Source organism: Lepisma saccharinum, chromosome 28 (genome assembly GCF_977018435.1).
Source record: "Lepisma saccharinum chromosome 28, izLepSacc3.1, whole genome shotgun sequence".
Lineage (NCBI taxonomy): Eukaryota > Metazoa > Arthropoda > Insecta > Zygentoma > Lepismatidae > Lepisma > Lepisma saccharinum.
Genome location: NC_139256.1, coordinates 20,783,812 through 20,810,468, shown reverse-complemented (window position 1 = coordinate 20,810,468; position 26,657 = coordinate 20,783,812). Strand labels below are relative to the sequence as shown.

The following is a 26,657-nucleotide window of genomic DNA, read 5'->3' as shown; positions in this document are numbered from 1 at the left end:
GTGCTCGATGCGGAAAGATGATCAGCATTACAAATTTAAGTAAACACCTCAAAATTTGCAAACCATCGACCGGACAAGCATCGAAAAGGAAAATCGATAATGCAGAAACGGAAGCTTCCACTTCCAAGCAAATTAAATTATCCAATGAACGCAAACCAATTAGATCTGCGTTCAACGACCAACTCCAGGATTTTTCAATTAAGTCAGAACCAAGTCGTGACATTCTAAGTTTCTTGGACGAAACGAAAACATCTGTACTAAATATTTTGAAAGATAAACTTGAAAACAACTCTATAAAAGTATACGTTGTTCTGTTTTCTGAATACGAGAAAGTTGATGGCACAACGAGTATTTTTTATCATCGTACAAAAAACCAGACACTTTATTTTGCTGACGTCGAAAATTTGGACAACTTCTATTATAAAGTTTCCAACGAGCTGGTTAAGAAACACGAGGATTTCGAGGCTAAAGGGTCGGGATGGTCTCTGTGTGGAAGTCCTCACACGTTAACCGTTTACGTGAACCGATTCTCGCCTCTTCGCGCTTCCAGCTACGTTCCTCTTCCACCGAACATTCAACACAAGAGGGCTGTGTTAAATATACAGAACAGCGATAACAAGTGTTTCCTTTGGTGTGTGTTGGCTGCACTGCATCCTCTTCATTGGTCAAATCATCCAGAACAGGTTTCTAATTACAAACAATACGAGACCGACTTTCAAAGTGTAATGTCTGACATTGAATACCCGGTGACATTGTCGGATATAACAAAGTTCGAAAATCGTGCAGGAAAACGTATCGCTATTAATGTATATTCCTTCACGTCTGATAAATATCTCGTGCATCCCGTCAGGATAAGCGATATCGACGATGACGATGCTTGTGTAATAAATCTCCTTCTCATTTCCAACGAGGATGTCTATCATTACACGCTAATTCGTTCTCTATCACGTTTGGTCAAAAGTCAAACAACCAAGCATGAACATTGTATCGAAGTTTGCCCGAGATGCCTAACCACGTTCGACGATCGAAAACAACTCGATTATCGAAATTACACTGGACGTCAAATTGCTATCGAGAAACTTGCCGAACATAAAATTTATTGCGGTGACAACAGACCGGCTAGAATGTTGATGCCCGAAACGAACGAAGTCGAAGAATTCAAAATGCACAAGGCATTGTCGCAACATCCCGCAATCATCGTCGCAGATTTCGAGGCGTTCCTGAAACCACTCTCCTACTGTGAACCGAATCCTGAAATTTCCTCCACAACGCCGTACCAGCTTCATCAACCTAATAGTTTCGGCTATGTTGTTGTGCGACGTGATAAAATAAATGAAGCATATATATACCGTGGGCCAAATGTAATCGAACACTTCCTGGAAAAAGTGGTGGAGGAGGTTGAGGTAATTGGTAGCGTACTGCTTACATCAAAACCGATGGCACCTTTAACTGAAAATGAACTTCAAAATTACAATTCCACTGAGGTGTGTCCGGTATGTGATCAAAGTTTCACTGATGAGAACAAAAAAATATTCCACCACGATCATTTCATCGGAATTTACATAGGTGGAATTTGCAACACGTGCAATCTTAAAATCCAGAAACCTAAATTCATCCCCATATTCTTTCACAACGGAAGCGGATATGATTTTCACCACCTGGTGAGACATCTTGGCTACGATCCGAAACGTATAGGTGTCTTGGCCGAGAATGAAGAACGCTACATTAGTCTCAGCAAGCAAGTGTCGATTCCGGGAACGAAAAATACAATCGAGATGCGCTTCCTGGATTCGTATAGATTTCTCTCTGCCAGTCTGGATTCTTTAGCGAACAAACTCACCGACGAACAATTCAAAATAACTAGAGCTAGTTTTCCCAACGTAGACATAGAACTCGTTAGACGTAAAGGCATTTATCCTTACGAATATGTTAGTGATGGTTCTAAATTTAACGACGACGCTCTCCCACCTCCAAGAGAATTTTACAGCAGACTCAGAGAGAAAGGAATCACGGACGAAGAATACCAACACGCGCAACTCATGTGGGAGAAATTAGAATGTAGGACACTCGGAGACTACCACGACGCCTACTTAAAATTAGACGTGACGATACTCGCGGATGTTTTTCAAGCGTTCAGGAAAACGGCAACGAATATTTATAAATTAGATCCAGCGTATTTCTACAGTCTACCGGGATTAGCGTGGTCGGCAATGTTATTCCAGACAAAGGTCAAGCTGGAACTGATATCGGACGTTGACATGTTACTTTTCATCGAAAGAGGGATACGAGGTGGAATGGTGCAATGCGTACAGAGACATGCAAAAGCTAATAACGTGCACATGAAAGAAGATTACGATTCAAATCGAGCATCGAATTACATCTTCTACGTCGACGTTAATAATCTCTACGGACATGCCATGGTTCAGAAACTTCCTTACGGGGGATTCGAATGGTTAGATCCCACTTCGATAGACATTATTCATTTCGACGATAGCGAGTGTGGTTTCTTCGCAGAGGTAGATCTCCAATTCTCCGACCACCTGCACGACACGTTTTCGGATTTGCCTCCGACTCCCGAAATCAAATGTCCACCCGACTCGGTTCAAGACAAGCTTTTGTTAACATTGGACCCTAAACAGAGATACGTCGTCCACTACAAGAATCTCCGGTTTTTGATTGGGAAGGGTGTTCAGATAGTAAATGTTAGAAGAATACTAAAGTTTAAACATTCCACGTGGTTAAGATCTTACATAGAAACTAACACACAACATGAAACAGCTGCCACTTACGATTTAGACAAGGACTTCTTTAAATTAATGAACAATGCGGTGTACGGAAAGACCATGGAGAATGTTAGGAAGCACGTAGACGTGAAATTAATTTCCGATAAGAATAAATGTCGGAAGTGGATAGCCGATCCTAGATTCAAGTCGAGAAAAATTTACAACGAGAATTTGGCACTTTTCAATTTAGATATAAAATTGATGAAATTCAGAAAACCAATTTACGTTGGCGCAACGGTTCTCGATTTGTCGAAACTTTACATGTTCGAATTTCATTATGACGTGATGAAACCCTTCTACAATGATAAGATATCACTTTTGTACACGGACACCGACAGCTTCATTTACAGCATACAAACACCTAACCTCTACGAAGACATAAAAAATCCTTCCATGCTTGAGTATTTCGATACTTCTGCGTATCCTCAACCCAACAGATTTGGAATTCCATCTCGTAACAAAAAAGTCCTAGGTAAACTGAAAGATGAATGTAACGGTGATATTATTGTCGAGTTCGCGGGTTTGCGTTCGAAGATGTATGCCATGAGAACAGAGAGTAGCGTCACGAAGAAAGCAAAAGGTGTGGGCAAGAATACGGTGGAGAACAAACTCACCTTCCACGATTACATCGATTGCCTTTACTCACAATCGACGATACTAAGTATAGAACAAAGAATCCAGAGCGTAGACCATATCATCACCACAAACAAAATTAGAAAGATTGCGCTGGATCCCGATGACGATAAGAGGTGCGTCCTCGAGTGTGGTATTCACACATTGCCTTGGGGACATCGTCGTTTAGAAATAAATAAAAATTGTGCACAGTGTAAATAATTAGCACTCACCACCACACACAACAATTTTCACTAACTCAAAAAAAAAACACTTTGACTGTCATTACAAAATAAAACTTTGACCGTATCCTTAAATAACCAGCATGCCTATGAACTTGTTCGGTTTCAAAAAACAGATCATCATGGAAACTGCACCGTCCATACCAGATCATGAAGTCTTACCTTCCGTGTTACCTAAACTCAACGGTCTGTTGATCATTCGCCTCAACAGCATTTGGACGAAATTGGACGAGGATGTGGGTAAAACTGTTTACGTCTTCAACAAGAATTTACATTTTTACGAAATTCCGATCGACGGGAAACTTCAAATCACTGTGAATCCGGACAACGAAGGGCGAAAACTCAAAATTTCTACCGGCAAGAACATTTTTCGAATGAAGCACGACAAGGTACTTTCTAACATAACGTACGATGTTTCAGCAGGAGATTGTCTTTACGTGGAACTCCTAGGAGATTACGACAAACTCGTTCCTCTCTTCGTAGAATTACGAATCGTCTTTCCTATTATAAATAACCGTTAACAAAATGCCTAACGACATTTTCGGCAACACCAAGCGTGTAGACCACGCACAAGAGATTCTCATGCTCGACGTTCGAGTTAAAAAGTTGAGGAGCGATTTGATCGCTTTGCAGGAAACCTTAAACAAAAGTTTAGAGTCGGAGATCGCTACGCTTCAAACGCAATGTCTCGACCCCATTCTGAAAATCGATTCCGAACTGAAAACGCTCATAAAAAATTATGTCGACGTACCTTCTTACGACAACGTTCAAAATATACAGTTGAGCGTGGATTCGCTTCAAAATGATTTGCTCAAATTACAGCAATTTCAATCGAAAAATGAAGATTTGGAAAAATTGAAACTCGAAATCGAAGAACGAACTTCCGCAATCGAAAAGAATTTCTCCGAACTTCAAACCGTCGTGAACGATATCGATGCAGAACGCTTGCACGTCGTCGTTTCCAAATTACAAGAAGAATTCACCGGCACGTTGGAAGAAATTAAATCCAAGTTACAGACTTTGGAAGATACCATGACGAACCTACCTTCGTCAGACGAACTGCAGGTCATCGGTAAAAGCGTCGCGAACAAAAAAATTCAATTGGAGGCTTATCAAGATTTCGAACACATTCAAACCACCATCGCTACGCTTCAGGCGTCTCTGGAGTTGATCAACGAAGAGATTAAAAATATTAGAGTTCAAGCAAGTGCGTTGACGAGCATTCAAGACACGTTAAGCACGGTTCAGCAGAAGATCGAATATTTAGAAAATTTGAACGTCGAATCCAATCTTGCTCATTTTCATCACGTACTGGACAACATACAGGGTGACTTGGAATCGTTACGGACGAGCGTACCTTCGAGCGAAGAATTGGAAAAATTGAAAACGGCGGTGACGGCATTATCCGAATCGAGCGACATCAAAAGTTCATTGAGCGATCTCAAGAGTAGGGTGGCCAATCTCCCCACCTCCAAAGAATTGCACGCTTTGAAAAGGAACATATCTCGAATGCTGAAACGACTGTAAACGGAAACGGCGAACGTGGAACAGATTCGAGACGAAATTAGTTCGCTGGTGTCGACGCTGCCCACTTCGCAGAGCGTCGCGGATCTTCATACGCAGTTTACCGAGATGCGAAGCATCGTGAACGATCTTACCGAGAAAAGTTCGAAATTGAATCAAGTCGAGAACCTTCAGAACATTGTCGTCAACATCAGAGATCAAGTTGGAGTGCTGGAATCCACGCAGGAATCGACGCTGGCCTCTTTCTGTGCCAAGTTGCCAGAACTGAACGAAAACTACAAGCAGTTGAACGTGGAAGTGAAAATCAAACCGTCATTTTCTGCCGTAACGGATACCATAGTCGAGCATTTGTTGCCCATCGAAAATAAACTCGGACACGTTCACAGTAATCTGCTCGGCGTCGATACTAAATTCGCCAAATTGTTCACCTTACAAGCCATCGAAATCAACAGCGTTCCCAATCAACAGAGAATCTCCACGTTCGTGGAAGGTAACAAACTGTACATGTTACATCCTTATCATCCGTACTACAAGTTTCTCCTCGATGGCACGATTCAGGTAAACGAATTTTCGTACTGGTCTCACGGCAGAAAAGCTAGCGTCCCCACCATGACATTGATATCGAATCGTGGTGTCCAGAAAGCAGGAAACATTCCTCTGGCACGTTGGAACGAAACGCGCAACATATATCAAATACACGAAGACGAAGATCTTACCGTTTTCGACGTGAGTGCCGGCGATAAGCTGATCGTTCAAAACACGAGCGAGGTGCCACCCTCTTTGAATCCCATCACGCTGGTGCTTCTCTTCAAACGTAATCTCTAAAAAAAATGTCTAGGCAAGCCATCGTCCAAGAATTGCATAAACCTGCACGCCGCAACTACGAACGTTTGGCGGTGGTAACCAAGGGCATCGACGACCTCTGGGAAAGTGACCTCGTCGAGATGAGCAGCGGCAAGTTAAAAAACGTACATAAATTGAACAAGGGCAACAAGTACCTCCTCACCGTCATAGACACATTTTCGAAATTCGCATGGGCTCTACCTTTGAAGGCGAAAACAGGAACGTGCGTCACGGAAGCATTCAAGACAATTTTTCGCGAAAGCGGCGGCAGACGACCTCGATTTCTGCACACGGACAAGGGGAAGGAATTCTACAATGCCGTATTCCAAAAGTTTATTCGGAAACACGACGTTCGACATTACTCGACCTTCAGTGACGTCAAAGCCAGCATCGTGGAAAGATTTAATCGCACTCTGAAATCGCGCATGTGGTCACGCTTCACGCTTCAGGGAAGCTACAAGTGGGTCACCATTCTTCCGGAACTCGTTAACGACTATAATCACACGGTGCACAGAACGATAGGCATGAAGCCAGCTGACGTTACCAAGTCTGACGAGCAGCGTTTAATTTCTAGCGTTTACTGTCCAAAGTACACACCCACGACAAAGAAAGCTAAATACAAAATTGGAGACCAGGTGAGGGTCAGTAAATTGAAGCGAACGTTCGACAGGGGTTTCACACGAAACTGGAGCACGGAACTTTTTACCGTAGTTCGAGTTTTACCCGGGAACCGTCACACGTATATAATAAAGGACAGTGGAGGTGAAATTTTATTGGGGCGCTTCTACGAGGAGGAACTCTCTAAAACTAAATACCCCGACACGTACCTTATCGAAAAAGTTTTGCGTAAGAGAGGCGACAAACTTTTGGTGAAATGGCTGGGACTTCAGGACACGAGTTGGATCGATTCGAACGAAGTGATTCTATGAGTGCGTGGAATGTCGTGAAACGTCTACCTGATTCGGAAAGTCAAACGAAGAAAAGGAACGGCGAATTGCTCCCCGACAGCATACGGTGTCTGATCGTAGGACCTTCGGGGTGCGGAAAGACGACACTGCTCATTGATAATTTTATCCTCGCACCCAATTGGTTAGACTGGGAAAACAGACACCTCTACGTATTTTCGAAAAGTCTCGAACAAGCGAAATACCAGCAACTTATGAAACTGTACGAGGGATTGGACATTGCAACTTTCGCATCCGAAATCATTCCACTGGACGATTGTCTCGAGAATTCCGTTGTGGTGTTCGACGACATGATCTTGGAAAATCAAAACGAGATTCGTAATCTTTTCACTCGAGGTCGTCACAAGGGATTGGATTGTTTCTACCTGGCACAAACTTTTTCCAAGGTTCCGAAACAACTGCTACGCGACAACGCTAATTTCATATGTTTGTTTCGACAAGACCACACCAATTTAAAACACGCACACGATGATTACGTAGGGGCTGAAATGAATTACAATCTATTTTCTAAATTCTGCTCCCACTGTTGGAACCAAGGTGATTTCGGATTCGTGACCATCGACATGACTCGAAAAGCAAACCATGGAAAATATAGAAATAAAATAAACGTTTATCTAGACGTCTCAAAGGCTAACAAGAGGACAATTTCAGATTTGCAAAAAGAAGAAAAAAATCCAAAAAAATCAAAAGTCGTGAATCTAAAAAATAAAATTTGAAAAAACGTTCTTTTTTTCAAACGTCTGACAAGCATATATAAAATAACCATTACAACAAAAAGTGAGTGTTAGAAAAAGTGGATAGTGTCAAGCGGGTGACGGCAAGAAAACTAGGAGAACCGAACGTATAGGCTGAGAATTCGACGTTTCAAAAACGTTTCAACGTATATGGAAAAATGTCAAAACGTCAATTTCAAGAAGACGAAAATCTCAAGTTATTAATAGAGGAGAGAGGAAACAGTCACCAAACGTAGAAAATCTTCAAATTTTCGTGACGATTTGTCACATCATCGGGAGTAGAAAGAAGGTTCATGTAGAGAGCGACATCAACAGTGTGATAGCGTGACCTGCAGGGTTGCCAGGTCGAGAAAGAAAAAGTAGACAGTTTCACACATGAAAAAATCATCTTGTTCCCTCGCTAGGCTGTCGAAAACTGTAAGTGGTGAAAGGTGTAGGGGGAGGTAAAGGGTGTTGCTGAAGGTGAGGGGTGCTTGTGGGGGGACATTACTGGGTGGCCTTGTTCAGGCCTGGGGGTGTGGTTGCACTCGTGGCTGATATGCAGGCCCTCTCCCATCTTCTACGTACGGAGGTGTTGGTGAATTGAGGCAAGGAGTGGACGATCGCTTCCTGGAAGCAGTCATTGAAAGGAATATTGTGGTGGTTGGTGTGAATCGTAACAGCAAAGTCCAGGTTTTGGTTTTGCCACACACACCAACCACCACAATATTCCCTTCAATGACTGCTTCCAGTAGCGATCGTACACTCCTTGCCTCAATCCACCAACACCTCCGTACGTAGAAGATGGGAGGAGGCCTACATATCAGCCACAAGTGCAACCACACCCCCAGGCCTGAACAAGGCCACCCAGTAATGTCCCCCCACAAGCACCCCTCACCTTCAGCAACACCCTTTACCTCCCCCTACACCTTTCACCACTTACAGTTTTCGACAGCCTAGCGAGGGAACAAGATGATTTTTTCGTGTGTGAAACTGTCTATTTTTTCTTTCTGGACCTGGCAACCCTGCAGGCCACTTATATCCAGTGATGTGCGTCTACACGTAAACAACGATAGTCTACATTCTACAAGTAGACTATTTTATACACGTAGATTACGTAATCTATGTAAACAACATGGCAAAAGGTGATAACTTAGGAAAGGACGCCGTGGAATTAAAAGAAAATTATACTGTATATCAGTTGCTGATGTGTGAAGAGAACTTTTCATACTATTTTTTCCAAATTCGAACAATTTCTCACCTAGGAAGAAACCTAACATAGGAAATATTCTAGTGTTTTATGGGAAAAAGCCCACTCTTGGCTCACGACTGCCATCTGTTGTTGTTTTTTGCATACTATTTATCTTCTTCCATAGTTGGTAATAGAAGAGACGAGAAATTTTGTTGTAAATAGGATTCTTTTCATTTCGTTAGGAACAAATATAGTTGAAAATGTCATTTTTCTTTCATGAAAACCCTTGAAAATTAATTTTAATGGACTTTAGATTGTCTGCGTAGTATAAGTAAACTACAACCAAATGTAATCTACGCGTAGATTACGTGTAGACAACACATGTAGACGTAAACGTATAGTCTACGGCACATCGCTGCTCATATCACACTGTTGATGTCGCTCATTACATGAACCTTCTTCCTACTCCCGATGATGTGACAAATCGTCACGAAAATTTGAAGCTTTTTTTTTATACGTCTAGTGAGTGTTTCCTCTCTCCTCTTTCACTTTATATATATATTCTCTCAAATGTGGACAGTGAACAGGATACATAGCTGAACCATGTCGTGGATGACCACCAACGCATGTTTCTCCGAACGTGCCATCCTAGGTATAAAGCCTAATTAAAAATCCTCAAGCGTCCTTGAGATGCAAGCATCCATCTGGATGACGTTGAAGGTCGTCATGGAAACTGCACCGTCCATACCAGATCATGAAGTCTTACCTTCCGTGTTACCTAAACTCAACGGTCTGTTGATCATTCGCCTCAACAGCATTTGGACGAAATTGGACGAGGATGTGGGTAAAACTGTTTACGTCTTCAACAAGAATTTACATTTTTACGAAATTCCGATCGACGGGAAACTTCAAATCACTGTGAATCCGGACAACGAAGGGCGAAAACTCAAAATTTCTACCGGCAAGAACATTTTTCGAATGAAGCACGACAAGGTACTTTCTAACATAACGTACGATGTTTCAGCAGGAGATTGTCTTTACGTGGAACTCCTAGGAGATTACGACAAACTCGTTCCTCTCTTCGTAGAATTACGAATCGTCTTTCCTATTATAAATAACCGTTAACAAAATGCCTAACGACATTTTCGGCAACACCAAGCGTGTAGACCACGCACAAGAGATTCTCATGCTCGACGTTCGAGTTAAAAAGTTGAGGAGCGATTTGATCGCTTTGCAGGAAACCTTAAACAAAAGTTTAGAGTCGGAGATCGCTACGCTTCAAACGCAATGTCTCGACCCCATTCTGAAAATCGATTCCGAACTGAAAACGCTCATAAAAAATTATGTCGACGTACCTTCTTACGACAACGTTCAAAATATACAGTTGAGCGTGGATTCGCTTCAAAATGATTTGCTCAAATTACAGCAATTTCAATCGAAAAATGAAGATTTGGAAAAATTGAAACTCGAAATCGAAGAACGAACTTCCGCAATCGAAAAGAATTTCTCCGAACTTCAAACCGTCGTGAACGATATCGATGCAGAACGCTTGCACGTCGTCGTTTCCAAATTACAAGAAGAATTCACCGGCACGTTGGAAGAAATTAAATCCAAGTTACAGACTTTGGAAGATACCATGACGAACCTACCTTCGTCAGACGAACTGCAGGTCATCGGTAAAAGCGTCGCGAACAAAAAAATTCAATTGGAGGCTTATCAAGATTTCGAACACATTCAAACCACCATCGCTACGCTTCAGGCGTCTCTGGAGTTGATCAACGAAGAGATTAAAAATATTAGAGTTCAAGCAAGTGCGTTGACGAGCATTCAAGACACGTTAAGCACGGTTCAGCAGAAGATCGAATATTTAGAAAATTTGAACGTCGAATCCAATCTTGCTCATTTTCATCACGTACTGGACAACATACAGGGTGACTTGGAATCGTTACGGACGAGCGTACCTTCGAGCGAAGAATTGGAAAAATTGAAAACGGCGGTGACGGCATTATCCGAATCGAGCGACATCAAAAGTTCATTGAGCGATCTCAAGAGTAGGGTGGCCAATCTCCCCACCTCCAAAGAATTGCACGCTTTGAAAAGGAACATATCTCGAATGCTGAAACGACTGTAAACGGAAACGGCGAACGTGGAACAGATTCGAGACGAAATTAGTTCGCTGGTGTCGACGCTGCCCACTTCGCAGAGCGTCGCGGATCTTCATACGCAGTTTACCGAGATGCGAAGCATCGTGAACGATCTTACCGAGAAAAGTTCGAAATTGAATCAAGTCGAGAACCTTCAGAACATTGTCGTCAACATCAGAGATCAAGTTGGAGTGCTGGAATCCACGCAGGAATCGACGCTGGCCTCTTTCTGTGCCAAGTTGCAAGAACTGAACGAAAACTACAAGCAGTTGAACGTGGAAGTGAAAATCAAACCGTCATTTTCTGCCGTAACGGATACCATAGTCGAGCATTTGTTGCCCATCGAAAATAAACTCGGACACGTTCACAGTAATCTGCTCGGCGTCGATACTAAATTCGCCAAATTGTTCACCTTACAAGCCATCGAAATCAACAGCGTTCCCAATCAACAGAGAATCTCCACGTTCGTGGAAGGTAACAAACTGTACATGTTACATCCTTATCATCCGTACTACAAGTTTCTCCTCGATGGCACGATTCAGGTAAACGAATTTTCGTACTGGTCTCACGGCAGAAAAGCTAGCGTCCCCACCATGACATTGATATCGAATCGTGGTGTCCAGAAAGCAGGAAACATTCCTCTGGCACGTTGGAACGAAACGCGCAACATATATCAAATACACGAAGACGAAGATCTTACCGTTTTCGACGTGAGTGCCGGCGATAAGCTGATCGTTCAAAACACGAGCGAGGTGCCACCCTCTTTGAATCCCATCACGCTGGTGCTTCTCTTCAAACGTAATCTCTAAAAAAAATGTCTAGGCAAGCCATCGTCCAAGAATTGCATAAACCTGCACGCCGCAACTACGAACGTTTGGCGGTGGTAACCAAGGGCATCGACGACCTCTGGGAAAGTGACCTCGTCGAGATGAGCAGCGGCAAGTTAAAAAACGTACATAAATTGAACAAGGGCAACAAGTACCTCCTCACCGTCATAGACACATTTTCGAAATTCGCATGGGCTCTACCTTTGAAGGCGAAAACAGGAACGTGCGTCACGGAAGCATTCAAGACAATTTTTCGCGAAAGCGGCGGCAGACGACCTCGATTTCTGCACACGGACAAGGGGAAGGAATTCTACAATGCCGTATTCCAAAAGTTTATTCGGAAACACGACGTTCGACATTACTCGACCTTCAGTGACGTCAAAGCCAGCATCGTGGAAAGATTTAATCGCACTCTGAAATCGCGCATGTGGTCACGCTTCACGCTTCAGGGAAGCTACAAGTGGGTCACCATTCTTCCGGAACTCGTTAACGACTATAATCACACGGTGCACAGAACGATAGGCATGAAGCCAGCTGACGTTACCAAGTCTGACGAGCAGCGTTTAATTTCTAGCGTTTACTGTCCAAAGTACACACCCACGACAAAGAAAGCTAAATACAAAATTGGAGACCAGGTGAGGGTCAGTAAATTGAAGCGAACGTTCGACAGGGGTTTCACACGAAACTGGAGCACGGAACTTTTTACCGTAGTTCGAGTTTTACCCGGGAACCGTCACACGTATATAATAAAGGACAGTGGAGGTGAAATTTTATTGGGGCGCTTCTACGAGGAGGAACTCTCTAAAACTAAATACCCCGACACGTACCTTATCGAAAAAGTTTTGCGTAAGAGAGGCGACAAACTTTTGGTGAAATGGCTGGGACTTCAGGACACGAGTTGGATCGATTCGAACGAAGTGATTCTATGAGTGCGTGGAATGTCGTGAAACGTCTACCTGATTCGGAAAGTCAAACGAAGAAAAGGAACGGCGAATTGCTCCCCGACAGCATACGGTGTCTGATCGTAGGACCTTCGGGGTGCGGAAAGACGACACTGCTCATTGATAATTTTATCCTCGCACCCAATTGGTTAGACTGGGAAAACAGACACCTCTACGTATTTTCGAAAAGTCTCGAACAAGCGAAATACCAGCAACTTATGAAACTGTACGAGGGATTGGACATTGCAACTTTCGCATCCGAAATCATTCCACTGGACGATTGTCTCGAGAATTCCGTTGTGGTGTTCGACGACATGATCTTGGAAAATCAAAACGAGATTCGTAATCTTTTCACTCGAGGTCGTCACAAGGGATTGGATTGTTTCTACCTGGCACAAACTTTTTCCAAGGTTCCGAAACAACTGCTACGCGACAACGCTAATTTCATATGTTTGTTTCGACAAGACCACACCAATTTAAAACACGCACACGATGATTACGTAGGGGCTGAAATGAATTACAATCTATTTTCTAAATTCTGCTCCCACTGTTGGAACCAAGGTGATTTCGGATTCGTGACCATCGACATGACTCGAAAAGCAAACCATGGAAAATATAGAAATAAAATAAACGTTTATCTAGACGTCTCAAAGGCTAACAAGAGGACAATTTCAGATTTGCAAAAAGAAGAAAAAAATCCAAAAAAATCAAAAGTCGTGAATCTAAAAAATAAAATTTGAAAAAACGTTCTTTTTTTCAAACGTCTGACAAGCATATATAAAATAACCATTACAACAAAAAGTGAGTGTTAGAAAAAGTGGATAGTGTCAAGCGGGTGACGGCAAGAAAACTAGGAGAACCGAACGTATAGGCTGAGAATTCGACGTTTCAAAAACGTTTCAACGTATATGGAAAAATGTCAAAACGTCAATTTCAAGAAGACGAAAATCTCAAGTTATTAATAGAGGAGAGAGGAAACAGTCACCAAACGTAGAAAATCTTCAAATTTTCGTGACGATTTGTCACATCATCGGGAGTAGAAAGAAGGTTCATGTAGAGAGCGACATCAACAGTGTGATAGCGTGACCTGCAGGGTTGCCAGGTCGAGAAAGAAAAAGTAGACAGTTTCACACATGAAAAAATCATCTTGTTCCCTCGCTAGGCTGTCGAAAACTGTAAGTGGTGAAAGGTGTAGGGGGAGGTAAAGGGTGTTGCTGAAGGTGAGGGGTGCTTGTGGGGGGACATTACTGGGTGGCCTTGTTCAGGCCTGGGGGTGTGGTTGCACTCGTGGCTGATATGCAGGCCCTCTCCCATCTTCTACGTACGGAGGTGTTGGTGAATTGAGGCAAGGAGTGGACGATCGCTTCCTGGAAGCAGTCATTGAAAGGAATATTGTGGTGGTTGGTGTGAATGGTAACAGCAAAGTCCAGGTTTTGGTTTTGCCACACACACCAACCACCACAATATTCCCTTCAATGACTGCTTCCAGTAGCGATCGTACACTCCTTGCCTCAATCCACCAACACCTCCGTACGTAGAAGATGGGAGGAGGCCTACATATCAGCCACAAGTGCAACCACACCCCCAGGCCTGAACAAGGCCACCCAGTAATGTCCCCCCACAAGCACCCCTCACCTTCAGCAACACCCTTTACCTCCCCCTACACCTTTCACCACTTACAGTTTTCGACAGCCTAGCGAGGGAACAAGATGATTTTTTCGTGTGTGAAACTGTCTATTTTTTCTTTCTGGACCTGGCAACCCTGCAGGCCACTTATATCCAGTGATGTGCGTCTACACGTAAACAACGATAGTCTACATTCTACAAGTAGACTATTTTATACACGTAGATTACGTAATCTATGTAAACAACATGGCAAAAGGTGATAACTTAGGAAAGGACGCCGTGGAATTAAAAGAAAATTATACTGTATATCAGTTGCTGATGTGTGAAGAGAACTTTTCATACTATTTTTTCCAAATTCGAACAATTTCTCACCTAGGAAGAAACCTAACATAGGAAATATTCTAGTGTTTTATGGGAAAAAGCCCACTCTTGGCTCACGACTGCCATCTGTTGTTGTTTTTTGCATACTATTTATCTTCTTCCATAGTTGGTAATAGAAGAGACGAGAAATTTTGTTGTAAATAGGATTCTTTTCATTTCGTTAGGAACAAATATAGTTGAAAATGTCATTTTTCTTTCATGAAAACCCTTGAAAATTAATTTTAATGGACTTTAGATTGTCTGCGTAGTATAAGTAAACTACAACCAAATGTAATCTACGCGTAGATTACGTGTAGACAACACATGTAGACGTAAACGTATAGTCTACGGCACATCGCTGCTCATATCACACTGTTGATGTCGCTCATTACATGAACCTTCTTCCTACTCCCGATGATGTGACAAATCGTCACGAAAATTTGAAGCTTTTTTTTTATACGTCTAGTGAGTGTTTCCTCTCTCCTCTTTCACTTTATATATATATTCTCTCAAATGTGGACAGTGAACAGGATACATAGCTGAACCATGTCGTGGATGACCACCAACGCATGTTTCTCCGAACGTGCCATCCTAGGTATAAAGCCTAATTAAAAATCCTCAAGCGTCCTTGAGATGCAAGCATCCATCTGGATGACGTTGAAGGTCGCTGCATTCCGTTTTGCTCCCCAGGAATGTCTTGGATCACGCCACAGGAGAAAGCAAGATGGATGGCAGCCATGTTTTATCCCTTTCCTTTTTCCCCAGAATTCTAATTGAGCCAGTTATACCAACTCTCAGATTTTACAATATAGACACATACTACTTTTATGAGACACCAGAAGAACAAAAGGTGTTTTCTGGGGTTCCGGTGACGTGTACATAAAATATATACCACGTGTGGGTTTACTAAGAACTTGTAAACTTTGGCCTTCTATCCAGACCAATTTAAGTCCACTTAAACGTAGCCTTCTGGCGTTCTTAATTGCTAATTACAAATTCAAGTGAAATCCTTCATGAAGCACAGATTCACCAGTAGATGACTCGCCTGCTGTGCTATGCCCACAATATAGCATATTCTTTTTTTATTTCGGTAATGTTATTATAACTCATTCAAATTTCTACACTTTAAAAATATATTCAATCCTATTCTTATTTTACGAACGAGGTTAGTAGTTTTGTCCTGTAAGGTTAATTTTAATATAAGGTTCCAAATGAGAACAACAAGAACGAAAGCATTTCCCAATTGTCCACCACAAGGAACGAAAACAGATGGAACAGGTAAGCTAGTTAGAGATCGGTTAGTTCATCGAACTATGCAGCCTAATATTGCCTATTTTTGGGGGCGCAAGAAAAGGTTTGTAGTATCCTTGCTTTGACTGATATCATCTTCCTGGAGATGAGGCCTGCTCGTAAAAGGTTTATAGTAAGGAACGAAAACATATTGTTGTTGCAGAAAATGTAATTTTTTTGTAGCACTAAAAGTGGATGTCAAACCCAATTACACCTATCGCTAATTCGTTTCGCAAAACACCTTTTAACGCACATTTACATTTTCTTGTAATAATCCGACGTATAGAAACATGACTGGCTCGTTATAATATTACAGCCCTCTTCTACCTCCGTACTCCAATTATATTGAGAAGGGTAATGTTAGTTCCTTGAAACAGGACAAATATAATATTTGTCCTGTAATGGGAATGAGTTTCCGTTTTTGATTTAGGTCCACTGTACGCACAGATAGGCTAATCGGGATTGGACCATTATTTTAAAGTGGGATTCGAAACACTTGGTCCATCCAGTGGGTGTCGAACTTAGGACCACTTGATTACAAGTCGATGGCGTTACCACTACGCCATCGGGAGAGCCCAAATTTTAAGTTGTACATTTATTGTTGTTGGTATATTAAGTTGTAATTAATCAAAAATATTTATTTCTATTCAATGTGAATATACATACTGATATGCAGTAATTATTAAAAGGTAAATATGTCCCCTGAGTATCGATTCGTGCCATAAAGGTAGATACACTTTCTATCTGGTCCGTATTGGAAGAGACGAGGTCAGCACCACGCTACTGTCGCCTTTATCTCCATCCTCCAAGGTTGACCCCATGTATCCATTGATAAGAGGCTTGGTGAACCCCAGAACCATGCAGGAACATGACCTGAATATTTCCTACCACATATAACCTACGCAGGGAATCGAATCCGGGTCTCCCACGTAGCAGTTAGATTTCACATTAACCTATTAGACCGCCGAGCGGGTTTTCGAAAGTAGCCTCTCTCTGGCCGCCGTCTTTGCGCCCGATTTTTAAATTTTACACTTATTTCAGAAAAGCGATATATCTCGGAGACTATTTGAGCAATCTACTTCGGGTAACTTTTGTTTTGCAGCTAGAACATCAGGGCATGCAGCCGTGCAGGAATCATAAAAATCATAAAAATGGGGAGTTTTTTTCACATATTCGATTATGTAATGCACCCAGGAACATTAAATGACTTTCATTCGGTTGAGAAGAACATTTATTTGAAAATAAGGCTAAAGTTTGCCTCCCCATCCCAAAATAGCGGGGAAAGAGGGGCAAACTCCCGTTTTTTATGATTTTTTCATTGAAAGTTGGGGCCGCGGCCCACCCAACCTCTCTTATTCACTTTGGCGTATTGATTCCTGCACGGTTGCATGCCCTGATATTTTAGCTGAAAAACAAAAGTTACGCGAAGTAGATTGTTCTAATAGTCTACGAGTTATAACATTTTTTCGGTTTCGCCGAGGCCTTTTGGCGCGAATTTCAAATTCGTACACTTATTTGACAAAAATGTTATAACTCGTAGACTATTTGACCAATCTACTTCGGGTAACATTTGTTTTTCAGCTAGAACATCAGGACATGCAACCGTGCCGAAATCAAAACGCCAAACCTAATAAGAGGGGTTGGGTTGGCCGCGGCTCCCAAATTTCTATGAAAAAATATCATAAAAATGGGGCGTTTCCTCACATATTCTATAATGTAATGCACGCAGGAACATGAAATGACTTTCATTCGGTTGAAAGAGGACAATTCTTTGAAAATAAGGCTAAAGTTTGCCTCTCCTTCCAAATATAGCGGGGGGAAGAGCGGGCAAACTTACCATTTTTATGATTTTCTCATAGAAAGTTGAGGGCCGCGGCCCACCCAACCCCTCTTATTGGCTTTGGCGTTTTGATTCCTGCACGGTTGCATGTCCTGATGTTCTAGCTGCAAAACCAAAGTTACCCGAAGTAGATTGTTCATATAGTCTACGAGTTATATAATTTTTTGTCAAATAAGTGTACAAATTTAAAATTCGCGCCAGTTTCCATACGTAACTTTGGAGTCGGGGGGAGGGGGGTCCTGGGTGGGTGGGTTTTCTTCCACATGACATTTCAAAGTTTTATCTCAATATCTGTCAGCGTTTACAACCTCACATACAAGTATGAAGGTCCTAAAAGCACATGAACTTTTTAACCAGCATGATGTGTCATAAGTGACCCATCGGCCGACTACGCCTATATTTTCTATGGGTCACATGTGACCCATTGGCCGAGTAAAAGTTAATTTTTTTTTTGGTTCTATTTTCAAATTTATCAACCAAATTAGTCATTATTTGGTTCGCTGAACTGTTATTGCCAAAAACATTTCATTTTGAGCCGGCAAATGGCAGTAATACACCCATGTAATTAACAATGTAATCTTTACAGCTTGTATATAAGAATAAGTCAAATCAAAAAACGATATATTAGCACATCGCGCTACGACGCCAGGGGTCCCCGGTTCGATTCCCGGCATGGGCATGGATGTTTGTGAGTGTCTATTCATCAATTTCATCATATCATCACCCATCCCCATTTTCGCAAATTAGCCAAAAGTGGCACAAAAAGCGAAGTAAAATGAAGCAAATCAATGAATTTCATTTTTGATGCACGAAAATTTATTCTTAGATAATGAAGAAAAGTAACATTTTTAGAATTGAAGACATGCATGGCAGTCCATATTTGTGTCTGTGAATCCTCTCCTAATCATAAGGTGTCCCGGGTTCGATACTCGGTAGAGACACATTGCCTAGTAGTTCTAATCCCACTTTAAACTGTAGGCCCAGTCCCAATTAGGCTGTCTGTGCACCAACTGCATTTAAAAGAAGGCATATTCTTAATCACAAGTAAAATTTTGCAAATCATTTCAGACGCTGCAGTGTTTTGATGAATTGTTAATTCAATACATTTTTTTTAGTAGCCAATGAGAGGGATACATGGATGATCCATGTCCTATTATACTATATTATATTTCAACCCTGTTTACAAAAAATACTTGTCTGAAACGCGACGTCAAGTTCGTTTGTATTACGATTTCCTTAATGACATAAACTTTTTTTTTCACAACCTATCACGTCATTATTTACACAAGGTGGATATCCACAACAATAGCAATTTTTTTAAATGAGTGATTCCGCATTGTTGAACAAAATGGCTCTTTCCGCGTCGCCTTCCGCTTAAATTTTGCCTTGCGGTCTGAGCAACGGATATCGCTGTCAACCGTTGCTCATCATTCATCCTACACAACCTTCGGGCTCCCTATGTTGCATACTGAGACGCGAGAAACCGCTGCAACAGAACTTCTGTTGTCTGCTTCTATTGAAATCAAATGGTGTAACGCCCACTAAAGCGAAACGCACGGAATTTCCATGCCAGAAGTCTACAGTTTATATTAAAGGTTATCGCCCACAGAGACGCCGGAAGTACGTCAGATGCGTTCTGTTGCCGCGTCTAGGTGGGCGTTAAGCTTTACTAAGGGGGCTGAAATTGTAAATGTTGATACTACATTGATGCGTTCTTTGACGGGGGGACGGGATACACAGCAAAATATTTCGTAATTACCATTTTTGACCGTAGCCGTGGTAGCTTAGTCGTTAGGGCGTCTGACTACCAAGTCAGAGAGTACGCGGGTTCGATCCCCGGCGGGTGAGACCCGGGATTTTTTCCACCTGTTCAAGCGGCTCCGGCGCCCAACCAGCGTTGTGTAAAGTGGGTACCTGGAGGAATCTCTGGTGGGTACAGGAGCGTGGTGCTGATCACATCACCCCCACCTTCGGCCGTGATCAAGATAGTGTGGGGCCCTAACCCCACACCCCCTATACGCCTTCATGGCGTGGTGCATTGCACAGGGTAGCACTTTACTTTTTTACATTTTTGACCGTTTAAAAAAATGTGACAAAAATGGTGATCGGGTGCTACATAAGAAGGGGGGGGGGGGTGCATTTTTACAGTTTGTTTTTCTCCTCCCAAGTTCTTTATTTCTTTTGAAAATGTTCATTTTCGCGAAATTTCGGAAGGGGCTATAGCTCCATCAGCTCCTCCAGCCATTGTGAACGCCAATGTTCTCACTTTTATCTGCTTACTTCCAGTGAACATCTCTTAAATATTTATTTCGGAAATGTTGTAACTGTTAGATTTCTTATTCATCAAGACTACCGTTATCCACACTTATTGTTTTATGTACAGTCACGGACACTTCTGGGTTATCCCATTAACTTTCAATGCAATCATTACAACCCAGAAGTGTCCATGGCTGTACAATTTATACGCAGACGAGCTAAGCATTGACTGAATCTATAGTTTTGAACTGGAATTCAAAAGCCTGAACTGTGATGCCCGACACTCCTGGCACCTTCCGTGCGCACGCCCGTTCAGGTGTGTGTGTGTGTGTGTGTGTGATTGTAAGGATTCACTTTGAGGGAACTCGAAACTGAAATCTTCGGTGGCCAGGTGATGAGCGCTGAATTATAATCTCCAATTAATTTAGCTTGCTCCGACCTCCGTGACGGCGTGCTTAGCTCACCGCGCTACTACGCCACGGCTTCCGGGTTCGAATCCTGGCCTCCCCGATGGCGCAGTGCTAGTGTCGTCGTCTTCTAATCAAGTGGTCCCGGGTTCGACACCCGGTGGAGGCACATAGCGGTTCGGATCCCACTTTAAACTGTAGGTCCAGTCCCGATTAGCCTTACTGTGCATAAAGTGGACTTAGAACACCAAATCAATCGAATCCTGGCCTGGGCATGGGTGTGAGTGTCCCTTCATCAAAATCATCACTCATCCTCATCTTCGCGATTAGCCAACAGTGGCAGAAAAGTGACGCTAAATAACCAAAACCGAAATACTTGAGCTTCAGCAGAATCACGAAAAGATGGTGTCGTAATTTTTCACTAAACTTTTCACCAACAATGAACTTACGCAGTTGATAACTGAGCTGCACACCGTGCTTATCGTCCCTAGAGGTACCGGGTTGAAATCCTTGCTGAACCATGAATGCTCTGTAAACCTTTACAAACCTTCAAAGTAGCTGGCGAATTGGCAGTAAGCGGAAGTTTACTGCAATACAATGCACAATAAAGACACAGTCAAGGAGTAACAGAAGTTGTGACGTAATTTGCGTAACGTTCAGCCCGAGTCTACCTCCCGCCGATCTTTACCAGAAGGTTCCGAACTCTTCGGTTGCTTAAACCGCCGGCGAGCAAAAAATAAATACAAAACCGTTTGCACGCTCAACCCGTAACCTCGCAACTACAAGTCACGACATCCGCCACACGAGGATAATAAGGCAGTGGGAATTCACACATGTCAAGCGTTATACAGGGATTAAGTTTGTAGGCGAGGAGGGGAAACACGCATGTGTGTGTGTGTGTGTGTGTGTGTGTGTGTGTGGAGCATTGCTTCGGTGCAGACTTTCGATGACCCGTTTCCGACACTTCCGACCGACTCGTTGCTGGAGGACGCTGCAACTTGGAGAAAGGTTTGAAGGGCGGAGGGCGGGGCACAGCGAAAGTCCGGCACTCGTTTCATATATAAAGCTCATGGTCTCCATTGCTCGGCACATCAGTTCCAACAGCTCTGATATCCAACAAACTACATCACCATGAAGGTTTTGGTAGGTATCTTGCGGCAGGAGACAGTTCCCTCGCACTAACAAACACTTGGTGCCTTCTTCAGCTAGGGCTTAGCTTTTTGGATTTACCAGTACATCGTCCACAAACTGTCAGTTTACAAGAACGACAATTAAGTTTCTTAGCATTTACCAATTCATCGTCCACACGTAGTCAGTTTACAAGATTCACAACTCAGTTTCTCAGTATTTAACAGTACATTATCCACACACTGTCAGTTTACAAGATCCACAACTCAGTTTATCAGTATTTAACAGTACATCATCCACACACTGTCAGTTTACAAGATCCACAACTCAGTTTATCAGTATTTAACAGTACATCATCCACACACTATCAGTTTACAAGATCCACAACTCAGTTTCTCAGTATTTAACAGTACATCGTCCACATGTAGTCAGATTACAAGATCCACAACCCAGTTTCTCAGTATTTACAAGTATATCGTCTACACATAGTCAGTTTGAAAGAACCACAACTCTGTTTCTTAGTATTTACTAGTATATCGTCCATCACACTACAAACATATGCTAAGTTTGTTCAATGTAAAGAGCCACATCCTAGCTATTCCTTACCAGTAGGATTAACCACACAATACCAACAGGAGAATGGCCAATTTACAATAATCACAGCTTAGATTTTTTTACCAGTGTTTTTAACATCATTTCGTTCAATTCACATCAAACGGGATATGGTTCTTAAACCAGTATATGGTTCATAATTCTTCTAACATCAGTATCTTCAATTTATAACAGGCACAAATACGTTTTTTAATAGTGCATCGTTCAGACCTTTACTAACATTAGTATGTTAACTGTGTCTAAAACTTCTATTCTCTCGCAATACTTTGCATTGGGGATTTAGTGTGTACACCTGAAAATGCCCATTGAGCAATTTGAGTCAGATTCTAGATCTCCCCTGTATTGGTCTAATTCATTTAATACTATCGTACGTTCAGTCACTCTGATCTTAGTTAGAACTACGGGAAATCGTGTATTGTTTATTACAGTTTTCAATTTTCCATATTAATTTTCTTCACTACTTTTCTGAAACTAAATTCAGGTGTGTTTAGTACACATTAAGTAGGATGACTAATACGAAGAGTGTATGCAATGTTACAAAGAATATAGTCTTTCAATATCAATATTAATTCAATCTGTATATCCTAATGTTAAAACAATCCCGAAGTTCCATTTCGAATTTTGGAATTGTTTCCTTTTTTCTTCTTCCTCGAATGGAAGATGAATTTGTATCGTGATTGGCAATTCGTCTAATATCATGCAATTTATAGCTTTTGACATTCGTGACTTAATCTACCAATGCTTAGTTTCATTTCGATCACACGATATCTCATCTCAGTCATGTAATTTAGAACAATACCAAACATTCGATATACACTGAAATTTATTTGTGTAAGTTACTAAAATTTTAGTCGGTAGATGTCAGAGTTAATTTACTTTCAATATTTTGACATAATCTGTGCTCGTCTTTTCATATTTGTTTATATTTCAAGCAGAAATTCATTTAAGCTACTTTAGTTGCTCTACTGCAGGAAGAAATAAGTAAATAATTGATGGATACTTACTTTTGTTTGCACAACAAAGCATATCGCACATGTAATTCAAGAACATTAGATATCCTGTGAGTTTTGCATTCTCTGAATTCCAATTGCAATAATATGAACTCCTATATTATTACAGTTCGATAGATCGATGAAAGTCTTCCAGCAATTTTATGAATTTCTTTATTGGGGAGTGGCTTTCTATGCCTATGCATTTATAACATGTTAAAAGTTGTATCGACTTCCGAGGTGTAGTGGCTAGTGCAATGCCTCATGCTTTAGGAATCTAGTCTTTGGCCCATCTTTGCGCTTATCGTAGAAGCGTAATAAAAACGACTTAACGTAAGTATTAAGACCTATATATGTCGAAATGGACTTTCAAATTTAAATAGAACCATTTGTAATTTTGCATAGGCTAATCGGGACTGCAAATATAGTTTCAAGTCTTCCCACTGGAAATTCGAACCAGAAACCCCCTGCTTATAAGGCATATTAACTTTCTGAGAATCGAACCCTTGAAATACGTTTCTAAATGTCAACAAACTTTCCTATAGGCTGTGTAGTACGTGTCTCAGAATGTTTGAACTGGCTGATTTTTTAAAAATTATTTGCATAGGGTGCCCCGTAAGTCTGGACCCATAGACGTTTTCAGCAAGATGGTGCTTCTCCTCATTAGCTTCTGACAGTGCAACAATATCGTAACACACAGTCCCACGCACATTGGACTGTGCGCCGTGGATGAATGAAGTGACCTCCAAGAAGCCTCCGCTTCATTTTTATTTCTGGTGCCGTTGTACACGAGGTCAAAATTCAGAGTATTCTTAAGTAATGCACTACGCAGGTGTGTCTGCTTCTGGACTGGTATCCTTAAAGTGTTGCAGATTTTGTATGGGGGATACTTTGAATATACTCTATAATTCTACGTAGAATTGTGGGACACCCTGTATATCGTACTTTTTCTTCTCGAAAACCACAGGCTGTCGTTGTTCTCGCCTTGGCCGTCTGTGCCTTCGCTGAGGAAGAGAAGAAGGAGAAGCGTGGAGCCGTCGGTCTCGGCTACGGTCTCGGCTATGCCGCCCCAGTCGCCGCTGCCGCCTACGCCGCCCCAGCCTACGCTGCACCAGCCTACGCTGCCGCCCCAGTCGCCGCCTACCACGCCCCAGCCGTCGCTGCCCCAGTAGCCTACGCCGCCCCATACGCCAAGGCCTACGCCGCCCCAGCAATCGCTGCCCCAGCTCTCGCTTACCACGCCCCAACCGTCGCTGCCCCAGTAGCCTACGCTGCCCCAGTCGCTAAGGCCTACGCTGCCCCAGCCTACGCTGCCGCCCCAGTCGCCGGATACGGTCTTGGTTACGCTGGTTACGGAGGTTACGGAGGTTACGGACTTGGCTACGGCAAGGCTCTTCTTGGTTAAGCTATTTCGTCTAATGTAACTAGGTAAGTTACACTTCGTAATCATACAAATGCATGAACAACACATTATAATACAGTATAATAATAGTAACACTCTCACAAAGTATTTATATACAATAAAATACTATAAAACTCCCCTGTGCTTAAGTAACTTTGCACAATATTTGTAACAATATGTTTGTTTTCAAAGTACTAAAGGCTTGATATTTATTACTACACATGTAATGATTCAAATGAATCAAAATAAACAATTACATTTCTATACATTACATAATCGAAGATAAAGTTGTAGTTTGTGCCACTTTATCAGAACAGGAACGTACAACTGCAATCAAGAACTGCAAAAGACAAAACACTATCTACTTTGTCACAGTATATTCTAACTTTTGCTTCTTCTTTCTTTACCACTCGTGTTGCACAAATACTAACTACAAGGCAAATTGTCCACCACGGTGTTCATTCATTTTGTATAATGCCTTGCGAGGTTGAAGAATTAGAACACCAAGCAACATCAGTTCAGTTCCATTGTTTAAAAACTAGTAACACATATAAGAAAAATTAGTTAGTGAATTTAGATGTGTAATTTGCCCACTAGTACTCAAGCACACACTGCACGACATAAATATCATTAGACAAGAAACAACTGCAGATACTAAGATAAAATCCAGTACTATCAAATTAACACCATAAGTCTACGTTCACACTTCGCTCGAAGAAATTATTCCTCATTTATGCACATTATTATATATGTATCACTACTGTAATGATAGCACCTGCGCTATTTTACGAACAAGTATGCAATTTTTATGTTTTTTGCTTGAGAAGCTTATTCGCTTCTATTAATAATTACTTGTATTACATTAAGAAACTTAAATCAAGGTTTTAAAAAGTTCTTACGGTGCTTCTCTATAATAATAATAATAATAATGCTTATTGTTATTATTACCCTCTAGCGTGCACCATATGAGCTAATGCTTTAAATTTTAACAATTCTGCCCCATCTCCTGATGGCAGATGACACTACTAGTAGAAATGTACAAAAATGAATATTACTGCTCTTGTAAATATATTGGCATGTAGCATAAGTTTGGATCTATCTCGATTTAATTATGTTTTACATATATATGATATGGAGGAATTAGATATGTTTATTGTTGTCGAGTGTATAGATCTAAATTGTACTAACTGTCATTCACATGCATGTATTTATTGGTTTTGTAGATTTCTATTGTTTCAAATAATGTTATACGTGTTTCAATTACTTCTTTGACGTTTTACATGTATCAAGTTGCAACATACACCATTATACTGTTCATTATTGACACCGCTGTGAAACTTATACGTCATATCGTGTTTCTTATCTCCATTTCAGATTGGCACACGCGTCTTTCTGTGCCCTTTCCGATGACATCGTTTGTGTCTTCCACTTTCTCATCGCTGACGTCTTTTCCCCCCACTTTGTGTGTCGTAATTTATTTCGCAACGCAATTCCCGAACGCTACATAACCATCGATACCATCATGCTTATGTGGTCGCTGACCTATTTCAACTCAAAGCATAAAAAAAATTGAAAATCTTATACGAATTCTTGCACATTGTACAGAATTCTGTAAATTAAACGTTATTTTCGTATAAAAAACTTGACTGTTTTTATTCCTGCTCCTTCTGTTTACTTTTAGCGTTTTCCTCTAAATTGTGTTCTGTTTAGGGATGGACGATATTGAAAATTTGATATCGCGTTAAGAAAATATCGTCACAGACGATACGATATTCTTTCATTATCGTGGTATCGGCGACATACGTCTCCACGATATATATCGCCACATTTCGTGACGATTACCGCCAAAATATCGTGACGATATATCGCCAAAATATCGTGACGATGTATCGTCTAGTTGATATCGCCTGGACGATATATATTTTTTTTAATATCGCGATACATCATCTGTATGATGTATC

At 41.6% G+C, this 26,657-nt stretch overlaps 1 protein-coding gene across 1 annotated transcript; it reads left to right on the top strand.

The window, feature by feature from the left end:
• Nucleotides 1–21,631: 21,631 nt before the first annotated feature.
• Nucleotides 21,632–26,337, top strand: LOC145980559 (uncharacterized). Its single transcript, XM_083113585.1, has 3 exons — nt 21,632–21,708; nt 24,262–24,722; nt 26,071–26,337. Exons 1-2 carry the CDS (start codon nt 21,697–21,699, stop codon nt 24,697–24,699), a joined length of 450 nt encoding a protein of 149 aa, XP_082969711.1. The 5' UTR covers nt 21,632–21,696; the 3' UTR covers nt 24,700–24,722; nt 26,071–26,337.
• The last annotated feature ends 320 nt before the right edge of the window (nt 26,338–26,657 follow it).